The 14,016-nt window shown below is 42.4% G+C and overlaps 1 protein-coding gene across 1 annotated transcript in view; it reads right to left on the bottom strand.

Moving 5' to 3' along the window:
* Positions 1–291: 291 nt before the first annotated feature.
* The window catches only part of LOC115083948 (gastrula zinc finger protein XlCGF57.1-like), a 40,748-nt gene continuing 27,023 nt past the window's right edge, over positions 292–14,016 (bottom strand). Inside the window, exon 5 of the mRNA XM_029588103.1 lies at positions 292–1,829. Within this exon, the coding sequence (XP_029443963.1) occupies positions 733–1,829 (1,097 nt within the window). The 3' untranslated portion in view covers positions 292–732. The remainder of the gene's footprint in view (positions 1,830–14,016) is intronic.

The raw sequence follows: 14,016 nt of genomic DNA, 5'->3' as shown, positions 1-14,016 counted from the left end.
ACCATCTGCTGGAGGCGGAGAAATACTGAGGGACTGCAGGTGACTCTCTCTGATATGTAGCAGTGCCCAAAGTTTTGTCCTCTACCTCCATCTGCTGGTAAGGATGAATAAAACCCACTTGTCTGGACTGATCTGGGTATGTTCAGGAACATGGCATTTCTTATATTCCTATGTTTTTACATTCACTGCTGTGAGTTGTTCCACTAAGTAACAACCACAATACTTGTACAACTTCAAATCATCTGCAAATAGTAGGTACGACAATTACACTAATGATCTACTGATACTGTCTCTATCTTTAAGATTAAATCCACAGCCCAAACTGATAAGAAGAGTAGTCAGTAGATTAAATGCTAAACAAAACAAGAGCAGTTACAGGCAAGCTCCCCAAAATATTCCTTATTGGATCTTTATGTTAAGAATGACTTGTCCAATTTATTATGCAACAGTGTAAGATGGTATCAATAGCTTTTTCATATTATATCCATACTATCCTGGGGTTTCTGCCTCTCTTACAAGCTGGCCATGATGGCTTTATTCAGCATCAACTGGTCTTTGGTTCCATATGCTCCTCTTTTTTTGCCCTTCTGCTCTGTCTCCATGAAGTTATTGACATCCACGGGATTGTATATTCTATCTACATCTATTACATTGAATGGCTGGTAGATTGTAGAAAGGCAGACAACCAATAGATAATTTTTGAGGATGTTGTTATCAGGGTAACATATCCAACTAGATTTGTTTCCCTCTCATGTGTATCCTTTGGTGTGTTTTCAGGCCTGATGAATAAACAAAAGATTTATTACACTCAGTACATTTAAATGGTTTTGCACCTGTGTGGATCATTTGATGTGTTTTCAAATGTTCTTTCCGTGTGAAGCTTTTATTACACTCAGAACATTTAAATGGTCTCTCTCCTGTATGGATCATTTGATGCATGTCCAAGTGCTGTTTCAGCTTAAAGCTTTTATTACACTCAGAACATTTAAATGGTCTCTCTCCAGTGTGTATCCTTTGGTGCATTTTCAGTAATTTTTTCCAAATGAAGCTTTTATCACATTCTGTACATGAAAATGGTTTTGCTCCTGTGTGGATACTTTGGTGAGTTTTTAGTTGCTCTTTTCTCATGAAGCTTTTATTACACTCTGTACATGAAAACGGTTTCTCCCCTGTATGAATTCTTTGGTGCCTTAGCAGTTCTGCTGGATAAGTGAAACTGTTACTACACTCAGTACATGTAAATGGTTTTTCTCCCTTGTGGATACTTTGGTGCCTTTTCAAGTATGCTTTGCCACGAAAACTTTTATTACACTCAGTACATGAAAATGGTTTCTCCCCTGTGTGGATCCTTTGGTGCATTTTTAGTGTTGCAGAAGCAGTGAAACTGCTATTACATTCGGCACATGTAAAGTGTTTCTCACTCTTAAGAAATTTTTCTTGTGATTTAAACTGGTACTTCATTTTCAAGCTCTTTCCAGATTCAGCAGAATAGATTTTTCGTGCTGTAGGACCTCTCTGAATCTTTGCTATTGATTTGTCTTCACAAATCTTTCTTTTGGTAAATTCATTGCAGGATGTTTTCTTTTTTGACAGCTGTGTGTTGAGTTTAACAGAAGTTCTTTTATTCCTGTAAATGGTGCATTTCTCTCTTCTAGATTCTAAAGGGATTTTTCTTTTCTTGCTTGAATTAGACTCATTCCTCAAGTCTCTTCCCCCTTCTGATCCCACAATAAACATTTCTTTATCATGCTCTGCAATCATGTTTTTGTTTTTCTGTTTTTCAGCACATCTTTTATGATGCTTCTTATATTCATGATTGATCCTATAACCTATGAAATGAGACAAAAATCCAGGAATTATTTCACATTTGGAAAAACAGAACAGATCTCAGGCTTCATATTACATAGGAACATTAAATCTGAAGAGCTCTGGGGGAATTCTGCACTACTGCGGAATGCAGAATTTGCACAGAATTATCCTCTGCACAGAATTACCAAATTCTGCGCAGAAAATGGTAGAAGGCCCCGGCGTGCCGTGACCGGAACGTGTACCGTTCACGGCAAATATGAAGGTCCCCGTGTGCTACAGGATGTGCTCCACTTGCAGTGAAGATGAAGGACCCGATGAGAGTGAGTGTGTGTAGAGAGATGTATGTGTGTGTGTGTGTGTGTGAGAGAGAGGGGGAGTGAGAGGAGGGGGAGGGTAGGGTGAGAGAGGAGGACAGGGTGTGAGAGAGAGCAGGGGCAGAGGGTGTGAGAGAGAGCAGGGGGTAAGCAGGGGAGGTGAGAGAGTGGGGGGGGGGGGGGGAGGGTGCTTGAGTGTGGGTGCCAGAGAGAGGGAACCTATATGAAGATATTGTGAAGGCGTGTGTATGTGTGTGAGAGATTGGGAGCTGGTGTGTATGAAAAAGGGATTGTGTGTATGTGAGGGCGCTAGCCTGTGTGAAGGGATTGTGTATGTGTGAGAGAGAGCTTGTGTGAGGGTGTATGCGTGAGAGAGAAAGGGTGCTTGAGTGGGTATGTATGCAAGAGAGAGGGACCCTGTTTGAGGGGATGTGTGTGTGTGAGAGTATGAGGAAGCCTGTTATGAGGGTGTGTGTATGTGCACTAGAGAAGAGGGAGCCTGTGTAAGGGGCAGTACTGAGAATGGGGTCAAACTCTGGGAGTGGTGATAGAGTAGAAGGGGTTGAGCCTAGAGGTAGAGGGGAGAGATACTGGCAGGTGGAGGAGTAGGGAGAGCGAATGAGTGGAAGGGACACTCTTACAGTGAATTCCTAGGCAAATTCTGCTCAAAATATTTAAAGTTCTGCATCTTTAAGTAATAACTTTTTTCTGTATTAATTTAAAATATAATTACTTAAAGACCAAGACATGAGACCCATAAGCTGAAGAAACACCTGTGCTGCAAAGAATCGCCCTTTGAGGAAGGACAAGTACTCCAAAATATGGACCATGTCAGGCATAGCAATTAACAGAATGTCGGTTTGGGCACGAGTCAATTTCATGGAATTCTGCAGTCGGATTACAAAATAAGCATCATTGGAGAAACTTTGGCAATATATCCAGCTAAGTAGCTGATTTCTACATTCTTGCGACTTATATGAACATTTGAACACATTGTTTCACATTTTTACGATTTAAAAAATACTATGGTATTCATTTGGTGAAGGTGATATTAGCAAAAAATGGTTAAAAAAATATATATCACAAAAGATGACCTATGATTAAATATCGGCATATTTTGGAATGTGTCCCCACACAATATGACATATGCCCTATATGATGGTCATATCTTTAAAATAAGAAAGATATAATTGTTGGTGGATAAGCTGTTATATTTTGACTGACAAATTACTTAAATTGTCATGTAAATTGTGTTATTTTGACTAATATAAAGTTTGCAGAATTTTAAGTTTTTGTGCACAGAATTTAAAAATTTTTTGCACAGAATTCCCCCAGGATTAATCTGAAGCCAAAAAAGGAGCATTAGGCCCTTATAGTTTGCTTATTTCTATTCCTGGTGCAATGCTTTATACCCCATTTATCGCTGCCATGTCCTTCACTTGATTGCAATTAGGAAGTCTTTTTGCTTAGTCCAGACCTTCTTAAACTGTCTCCATCACCTCCCCTGCAAGGCTGCTATGTGTATCTATCACTCTTTCCATGAAAACATATTTTCTGATTTTGTTCCTGAGTTTATCCCCTACCGCTACAAACATTCTGCTGTAGACCTAGCCAGTCTGATTTTCAGGATATCCACAATGAATATGCAGGAGATTGACTTGCATGAACATAAGAAATTGCCATGCTGGGTCAGACCAAGTGTCCATTCAAGCCCAGCATCCTGTTTCTAACAGAGGCCAAACCTGGTAAGTACCTGAACACTAAGAAGATCCCATGTTACTGATGCCAGTAATAGCAGAGGCCATTCCTTAGGTCAACTTGATTAATATCAGTTAATGGACTTCTCCTTCAAGAATTTATCCAAACTTTTTTTAAACCCAGCTACACTAACTGCACTAACCACATCCTCTGGCAACAAATTCAAGAGCTTAATTGTGCGTTGAGTGAAAAAGAATTTTCTCCGATTAGTCTTAAATGTGCTACTTGCTAATTCATGGAATGCCCCCTAGTCCTTCTATTATTCGAAAGTGTAAATAACCAATTCACATCTACCCGTTCTAGACATCTCATGATCTTAAAGACCTCTATCATATCCCCCCTCAGCCGTCTCTTCTCCAAGTTGAACAGCCCTAACCTCTTCAGCCTTTCCTCATAGGGGAGCTGTTCCATCTCCTTTATCATTTTGGTTGCCCTTCTCTGTACCTTCTCCATCGCAACTATATCTTTTTTGAGATGCGGTGACCAGAATTGTACACAGTATTCAAGGTGCGGTCTCACCATGGAGCGATACAGAGGCATTATGACATTTTCCGTTAACCATTCCCTCCACTGAATATAAACCTAATACATATTCTTTGTGGTCATTCTGAAACCCAGACTGAATATGTGCTCCTTTAGGAATGCATTGGAGGTGGGGCATTCTTTCCTCTAAAAAAAAAAAAAGTCTGTTTCTTGAGCATTATTTATACCTATCAGGTATTTGACTGTCTCTATATCATTTTAGCTGTCTCTCATAAAAACATAAGAGGTCCATTGAGCCCTGCATTCTGTCTCTGACAATGGCAAGTTCAGGTCACAAGCATCCATCAGATCCCCAATAGTTGATCTATTTCTTATCACTCTCTCCCAGGGATTATGCATAGGCTTTCCCAAGCTAATACTTGTTTATGGACTTTTCCTTCAGAAACTTGTCCAGTCCTCAGGGTTACATGTTGCTGAGGTTTATTTTGTTCTCTCACTTAGTGGAAGAGACTGGTGCTGTTCCTTTAAGGGGACAAGGGACATTTTCAACAACCTCTATGTTTAGAAGGAAAAAAAAAAAAAAAAGAGAGCCTGTGTTTTTTAGGCTGAGAAGGGGAATTCCAGTGTTCAGCTGAGTCATAAAATACAATTTTTGTCACTGGCTAATCAGCTGTTCTGGGGCCAGTGGCAGTAAATGGGTCAGTGCAGAGGCAATAGCGAACTCTCCAGTCCTTGGTCACTGCAAAGAGCCAGGGAAACAGGGGCAAGCTAGCGCTGCACCAAATAGAGTCTGGGGGAAACCAAAGTTCAGTGTGAGAGGAGGTAAAATCTAGCATCAGAGTTCAACAATGGACATGGGACCAGAAGATATAAGAAGCTTCCAGTGACACTAAGGGGAGCCAATATTGAGAGAGAAAAATATATCTAAAAAGAGGAAAAACTCAAAAAAATGTAAACGGGCAGAAATATCTAATTAAGGATGGCGCCAGGCAGCTCAAAGGGGGCTGTGAAAGAAAGCATGAAAACAGTACATTTGGTCAACGTGAGAGAAGGAGCGGAGGTGAGTCAAGGTAATCTTGGGAGGAAATGTTTTGTAAATAGAAATACAGAAACCCGATGACAGAAAAAGACCATACTAGCCTATCTCGTCCGCCCACCCACACCAACAGCTCAGCTCTACATTCCCTACTGCTTCTTCAGAGATCCCCTGTGTTTGTCCCATGCTTTCTTGAATTCAGATATCGACCTTGTCCCCAGTGAGAGCCAGTTTCATGCATTTGCCACCCTATAATGAAATATTTTCTTAGACTGCTCCTGAGTTAACCCCCTTTCTCCTTCATCCAATAACCCTACATTCCAGAGCCTGATTTCCACTGAAAGGGGCCTGTCTCCTGTGTATTGACACCTTGCTGGTATTTAAACATTACTGTCATTACGCCTTTATCCTGCCTTACCTATGAGGTACACATCTCCAGGTGTTTTCAAGTCTGTTGCTATACGCTTTACAATGAAGACCATTGACCATTTTAGTAGCCACCTTCTGGACTGACTCCATCCAAATTAAACCCTTTTGAAAGTGCAATTTCCATAACAGTGCATAGCATTCCAAAAGAGGTCTCACCAGGAATTATACAGGGACAGTGTCACCTTTTTTCTGCTGAGCATGCCTCTCCTTATGCAACCAAGCATTTACTGTTGCCTTCTGCATCTTGCTATATCAGAAATGATAACCCCACATCCTGCTCTTGATTTATGCTTAGAATTTCACCCTCTATACTATACTGCTCCCTTGAGATTTTGCAGCCAAATACATGACCCTGCATGTTTTTTATCATTAAATTTTAGAGCTGCCAAGTGCTAGACAGTTCCTCAGGTTTTGCTAGATCCCTCCTCATGCTTTCCAGACCTTCCTGAGCGCCTACCCTGTTGCAGATTTTGGTATCATCCTCATAAATACAAACCTTTCCTGAAAAGTCCTTCCTCAGTATCACTTACTAAAATATTGTAAGGAACTGGATCAAGGACTAATCCCTGCAGCACAATACTAGGAACAACCCTTTATTTATAGAAGTCACCAATGTGGAACTGGGTGTCAAACACCTTATTGAAATCCAAGCACACAACAGTCAATGTCCAACTCTCTGGTCATCCAGGAAAAAAATACCACGACAGTAAATGTCCTCAAACAAGGCAGGATGGCAGCCTCTGGGCTGTGGCGCTACCACTGCTTAAAAGGGGCCAATGGCTCTAAGAAAGCCCCACCCAAAAGTACTAAAAAATCATAGGGGTCTCCACAGACCCCAGGTCCCCCTCCCCCTGCCACCCCTGGAAACATAGAAATGACGGCAGAAAAGGACCAACAGATCCACCCAGTCTGCCCAGCAAGCTTATGCCAGTATCTGCTGCACTGTGCAGGTTACTCTCATACTTAGTTTCCCAGACCGTAAAAGTCGGAGCCCTCGTTTGTTTACAGTCTGAATCCAATTCCCCTTTTCCCACTGCCATTGAAGCAGAGAGCAAGGATGGAGTTGCATTAAGCCCTGATACTGTTATTTGTTAAGGGTAGCATCTGCCACACCAGCAAGTTACCCAGTGTTATTCCCATGCACTCTTTTCTTCATTTCCATCCTCTAGTCTTTAGGGATCCATGCCCTTTGAATTTTTTCTCTGTTTTCATCTTCACCACCTCTTCCGGAAGGGCATTCCAGGCACTCGCCACCCTCTCCATGAAGAAATATTTCCTGATGTTGGTTCTCAGTTGTTCTCCCTGGAGTTTCATTTCATGACCTCTAGTTCTATTGATTTCTTTCCAACAGAAAAGGTTTGACGATTGTGCATCATTAAAACCTGTCAGGTATCTGAAGGTCTCTGTCATATCTCCCTTGCACCTCCTTTCTTACAGGGTATTCATATTCAGATCCTCCCCTCTTAAGTCTTCCAATGCTGACCCCTCACCATTTTGCTTGCTCTTCTTTCGGCCGCCTCTATCCTGTCTTTATCGTTTTTGAGTTACAGGCATCAGTACTGAATGCAGTATTCCAGGTGAGGCCTCACCAAGGACCTGTATAAGGGCATCATCACCTCTTTTTTCTTACTGGTTACTCCTCTCTCTATGCAGCCCAGCATTGCTCACCACAGAAGTCAGAAGAAATTAATGGAATCACAGCTAAAACAGAGGATAGTGCAGTTTCTGAAATCCAATGTGTCAGAAAATATCTTAATATTTTGTGCTTTATTGATAATTACTTATATTTAGTGAAGTCAGTAATCAATTAGCCATAAAGAAACATGTTAGCATTTAATACCCATAAGCCTTTACTTTTAAAAGCCATGACATCGGTCATGGCTGTGCTGAAAAAGCTCCAGCACATAGCTTTCACCTTTCCCCTACTTAAAACCTCAAGATTTCACCTTTGTCCCACTTTCAGACTTTGAGAGTACAGTTGTTTACCACTTTCTCTTATCTCAAGTAAGAAAGCACCTGCATTTTATGACATTGAGCATCCTAACGCAGGTGGCATGATTGACCACCCTAAAAACAGATGGCCAGCCAATTAAGCGTGAATCTTGTGACAGAAGGGAGTGAAAAAGATTTTCTCTTAGAACTACAAAAGAAATCCAATTAAAAATCAAAAATGGGTGAAGCTATAAACAGAATAAAATATAGATGTGTTGATGGAAGTGTAACAGCGACCCTGGATCAAAGGGTCTTAAGTGTATAAAACAGTGGCAGTTTGAGGGAGAGGGAGAGGTGCTACTTAGACTTTCTTCGCACGTGATTGAGAGAGACACAAGCGGGGTGCTTCAGATAATTGGTAAATATAATTTTTTATTCAAGTATATGAGAACCTTTAAATTGCTATTGTTTCTACATTGGCAGATGTATTAGAAATGTATTAATTTCTAAAAAGATGACATTAATAGACATTTATCTGATATTAATAATTTCAATCACTTTTTTAATGGTTCTTGCATTGATTGTAGGATATACTCTGGTAAAGTTAAGATTTGAACATAAAAGTGTTTTAGTCATTTAGAGATATTTATTCATGCCTTTCTTTATCTGAAATAAAATATTTTTACAATAAACTGACTGGTTTATTTATGCATGATGTGCTGCAAGAATTAAAGGTTAATAAAAAATTTCTGTGGTAGATTCGAACACACCCCTGAAAGTAAACTTTTTGTCTCAAGGCAGAAAGGGTAGGGAAATAGAAGTGGAAGTGGGATATTTTATCAAGGCAGGATTCCCTGGTTTTAAATTCTGCTAAGGGTAGAAGCCTCAATACTTCCATTCAAAATTTACCACATGGCGCCCAACGTGGTTTAAATCTCCTGTAGAATTAAACATTATTTTCCAGTCTTTGTACTTCTGCCTTTTGCAGCAGTTTTTATAATTGGTTGCAATGGCTGACCCTTATAGAATTAGAGCTTCTCAAGAAGCAACGTTCCGTAAGTGGGTTGAAGCCAATCATATCAGGGAAGATCAGTCCTTTGTCCTGCATTTACAAGTGGCCAGTGACTCGTCACCGTGCTTTCATGTTGACATTTGTCGTTTAAAAGCTCTTACTGCACAGGGCGGACACCAGGGGCTCAATAGAAGAGCGGAAGAGGATTTTGTTCCTTTTGCTCTCCCTGATTGTCAGATGTCTTTTTCACTTGGTAAATGCTTATTTGTAGAGAATCCGGTAATTCCGGTTTCTGAAAAAAGAGGGGGCTTGGCGTTCACTGAACCGCGTCCGCCTCTTGATGCTATTTTGTCCTTTGATGCCCCGCCTGTGGATCAAATTCCGGCGGGGAAAAAGAATGCGTTTTACAATGCCCTATTGCACTGCTTTCAAACGCTCAGAGATCATTACGGACAAACCTCGTTTTCTTTGGGGACGCCTGGAGAATTCGGGGCCCGTAGTGAGATTGATCGAAAAGCAGATAGAGTAAGGCGGGCTTTGGGGACGCTTCCAGCTGATGTTAATCTGATACCTCTATTCGTATTGATCTTAGTAATCGTTTAAGTGCATTGGCCCAGGCAGATCGACATGAGCAGTTCCCATTCATTATCCAGCAAGTCTTCGAGGCGGCTGGTCGTCCATTAATCCCTTCTAAGCCACTTAAACAGGCTCAGCCAGGGTCTGACAGACCCAGGGAAAGGGGCAGAGAGATCCAGCGCACTCAGCCTGAGAAAACTTCAAGACGGGTGAGTTTTCATTTCAGGGATCCTTCTTCCCAGGATAGAAATCAGAGGGTCTATAGGGGGTTTGGGAATTCTAGACAGGATTATACACCCCCCCCCTCCACGAAATCCCTCTAATACTGGGTGGGTTCCCCGCTATCCTGTGAGGGATAATCGTGGGACCCCTCCTGCCCGCTTTCCAGCTCCTGAGAAACCTCCAGCGGTGTCCGGAGCTGTAACTAAGGCGGACCGCCCTCCCCCTTCTTCTCACAAAAAGCCTGTGAAGCGAGCCACTTTCCATGGCAATGCTGGCTCCGCGTCTAAACCCCCTGTGGATCCAGAATAAGGAGCAGGGTGATCTATTTGTGGGCATGATGGACTCAGGTACTACAATTAATATCCTGACTAGAGAATGGGATACAATTCAATATTTAAATGAAAATGTCACAATTACTATGTTTGCAGGGAAGCATTCTCAAGCTCCCTTAGCGACTGTAGAAATCTTTTCCCCTTACTTCAAAGGGTCCCGTACCATAAAAGTGGCATGTTTATTTGATGTGGAGGATCCTTTTGCAATTTATTTCACACAGGCTGCTGTGCCTGTTTTGCCTTCTATGATGTTGGAGGACCCCCTTTATGGCTTTGAGGCTGTAAAAGCTTCAATTTCTCCTCAGCTCAAATCCATCATTGGAGAGGCTGAGCTGCAGAATTTGTTTACTGAATGGCTTAAGTTAGGGCTCGTTCAGCTCTATCATACCCACACTGGTTTAGTGCAGACCCCTAAGCCGATAGAGATAGTTTTAAATAAGCCTTTCAGTCCTCAAAAACAGTATCCTGTCCATAAGAAATTCTACAATGATTTAAATATTATTATTTCTCAGAAACTTACTCAGGGTGTTTTAATTGAGGAATATTCTGAATTTAATTCACCCCTCCTTCCTGTGCCCAAACCAAATGGGAGTACTCGTATGGTCATTGACTATAGAGTACTTAACGCCTCTTCTGAGACAGTTGCGGCTCAGACTTTGAATCCTGCATCTACAATTGATAATTTGCCACGACCTAGGTGGAAAGCCACCTTGGATTTAGCTAATGGGTTTTGGAGTATTCCGATTAGCACTTCCCCTGTCACTGCATTCACATTCAGGGGTAAGCAGTATCAGTATACCAGGCTCCCTCAGGGTTTTAAAAATTCCCCTGTTTTATTTTCTGCTGCCGTTGAGGAACTCCTTCAGCGACATAACATTGATAATGCTGTTCCTTATGTTGATGATATATATCTGGCTTCTGATAAGCTGGATATGCTTTGGGATTCTGTAGTTAAACTAATACAGGTACTGGGTGAGGAAGGCTTTGTAGTTAATTTTGCCAAAGCCAGAATTGGTTTTGAGGAAGTTAAGTTTCTGGGATTTTTAATCGGGGTGGCAGGTGCTAGCCTTGCCCCCACCCTCCAAGAAAAGATTATATCCTTCCCGGTGCCTAAGACGTCTCGCCAATTGCAAGTAATCATGGGGACACTTAATTTTGCACGTAAAACTGTGCCTAGTTTTGCCTCATTAGCAGCCCCCTTGTATGATTTGCTTAAAGGAGATGCCGTTGTGGCACGTGATTGGACTGCTGTTCATTCTGAATGTTTGAGAGCGCTGCAAGAGGCTGTCAAAGTTTCAGCCCCTTTGGCGCACCGTAAATCATCTAAAGATTTAGATGTCACGTTGCAGGTTTCTGATTCTCATTTCTTGGCTACAATCAGTAACCATGCTGAATCTCAGCCCATATGTTATATTACACATACTTTCTCTCAGCCTGAGAGGAAATTTAATATTGTGGAGCGTACACTGACGGCTGTCAGATATTGCCTGTCTAAAGTCTCTGCTCTTGCTCAGGGTAAGATTATTCATTGTTATACTGGGATTCCTCAGTTACAGGCTGTCACTCGCCATTCCCTCCCAGAGAGTAGGGCTCTCTCCACACGCTGGGTGCAATGGCGTGCTGATCAATATAGAGACGATGTGCAATTCCATTATCAGAATGGTTTGGCTGATTCTGACATTATTTTAACTTGTGAGGATCTTTGCTTATCTACTGAGCAGGATAGGCTCCTTCCTCCTATTTATCAGAAAGTTCAATTGGTAATTTTTACTGATGGTTCTGCCACACCCTCGGGTGACTATCTTACTGCATTTTTTGCTGGTGCGGCTAATGTTATTTTAACTCCTAATAAAAGGGGTCAGTGGAAAGTCTTTGCCACACATACATGGCGATTAGGTGATATGAGTTCACAGCAGGCGGAGCTGATTGCCTTTCAAAAGGCTTTGACACATATTGAGCAGACGCCCAGTTTGGATCCTGAAAGATCCGTTATGGTTTGTTCTGATTCTACATATGTGGTGTCTGGGTTTAATTCACATATGAAAGTGTGGGAAAACAGTGACTTTTTAGATGTTACAGGCAAGCCTATTGCACACAGAGCTCACTGGAGATTAATTTTTTCTATTTCACAGAAACTTACTGTGCAGGTGCTTGTCTTGCATGTGCCTGCTCACCAGACCGTGGGCTGGTACTCTCGTTACAATTCTTTGGCAGATGAAGCAGCTAAATTGGCTGCCTCTCAGCAAGAGATAACTGTAAGGGCACGTCTTGCTAGGCATGGCTCCTTACATTTGAATGCGGCTACTTTGTGCCAGCATTCAGATGGGGTTTTGACTAGAAGTCAGGCAAAGAAAATGGTCAGTGACTGTTTGGATTGTCAGCGCACAAATCCCAAACGGACTGGACACCCTTATGTTGAAGGGACACTTCCACGGGGAATTAGACCAGGGCAGGTGGTCTATATGGATCATGTTGGTCCCCTTACTTCTTCCCGTGGTTACAGACATATTTTGGTTGTGCTTGATTCCTTTACTGGCTTTGTGTTTCTATTTGCACAGAAACGCATTACTGCTATTGTAACTGTTAACCGTCTGGCTATTGTATTTGGTATTTTGCCTTTTCAGTTTCTTTGCACCGACGGCGGTCCAGCCTTTAAAAATGCTGAGGTTGAGACCTTTTGTGCTGATCATAGCGTTACTCATCGATTCTCCTACCCACATCGTCCAGTATCTAATGGAATGGTTGAAAGGATTAATGGTGAGGTTAAGCGTAGTCTGCAAATTTTTGCATTGCAATCTAACCCCAGTAATTGGTACCTTCATCTTCCGGAGATCCAAATCCGGATTAATAGTACCATCACTGCCAATCATGAAGCTCCCGCTATGTCTCTCTTTGGGTTCTCTATGCTTGAAAATATGGCCTCCTCAGAAGCTATGGTTACTTCTGACAAGGCCTCTCGGAGTCCAAATCCATTTCGGATTGGTTCCGTTGTTTTGAGCAAAACGCATGTTCGTGGCTCTTTAGAACCATACTGGTCTAATCCCTTTATTGTTACAGAACTTCTAGGTGACTCGGGACTGTTGCTTTCTGACTCTGAGGATCCAAAGAATAGGAAAGTTGTGTCCATTAGAGATGTCAAGTTGGTATCCGAGACATTGGGGTTTTCCGGTACCAGAGCCTCGGTTCAACCCCCAGCCTCTGCTGCATCCGCAGTTTCCGCTGATGCCAATGGGTCAGGAGGATCTGCCGCTGCCCAGCGCTCCCAATGCTCCAGCAATTGATGTCATTCTCAGCGGTGACATGGCTGTGCCTACCCCGGAGCAGGAAGATCAGGTCGTTCTCAGTGTAGCTTGTCCCGCATCTGAGCGTCCTCCATGTTTAACCCGCTTCCAGCAGAAGCTTCTGCTTGCATGCTGTATGGTTTGTTCCCCAATCAGTACCTTTTTGCATGCTGTGTTTCTTTTTTACAGACCTTATTGTAAGTATGTTATTGCTTGCTGGGTGCTTTTAATTATTGCATCTCCTATCTCACTATTTTATCTCTTATCTAATACCCAGCTGCATTCCACCTTTTCTCCCGCAGCTTCACAGGAGCTCCGTTATTCACACTCACATGTCAGTAAGCGCTCACCTTCTGAGCCTTTGTCTCTTCTGGCAGTGCCTTTGCCTTCTGGTGTTATTCTTGTTCCATACCATGGCTGGCTGGTGCAAGATCCTGTTTTATTGCATATTGATGTTCCTTTCAGGTTTTACACTCACCAGGTTTGGCAAGGCATCTCTCCGGAGTCCCTGCCTGCGGGTCTAGAGTCCAGACTTGTTGCTCTGTTTCTGCAGCTGGAGCGTTCCTCCCTGCAGCTTTCTTCCATCACTTCGGAATCTCCTCTTGATGGCTTCCGTGCAGAGTTCTGTTCGATTAGATATCAGAACTTGTTCCTGGGTGTCAGAGCAGTGAGTGTCAATCTTACTGGGATCCTTGAAACTCCATCCTGGAAGCTGCAGCACTGCTCTCAACCACATATTGGTGCTTCTGAACAGTTCCAGCGGCTGTTTGCCCTTCGTCCTTGTTTTCATAATGGATCTTGTGCCTGCATCAATCCCCTTTCGAAGGTGCCT

Source organism: Rhinatrema bivittatum, chromosome 2 (genome assembly GCF_901001135.1).
Source record: "Rhinatrema bivittatum chromosome 2, aRhiBiv1.1, whole genome shotgun sequence".
Classification (NCBI taxonomy): Eukaryota; Metazoa; Chordata; class Amphibia; order Gymnophiona; family Rhinatrematidae; genus Rhinatrema; species Rhinatrema bivittatum.
This window is presented reverse-complemented; position numbering and strand designations above follow the sequence as displayed.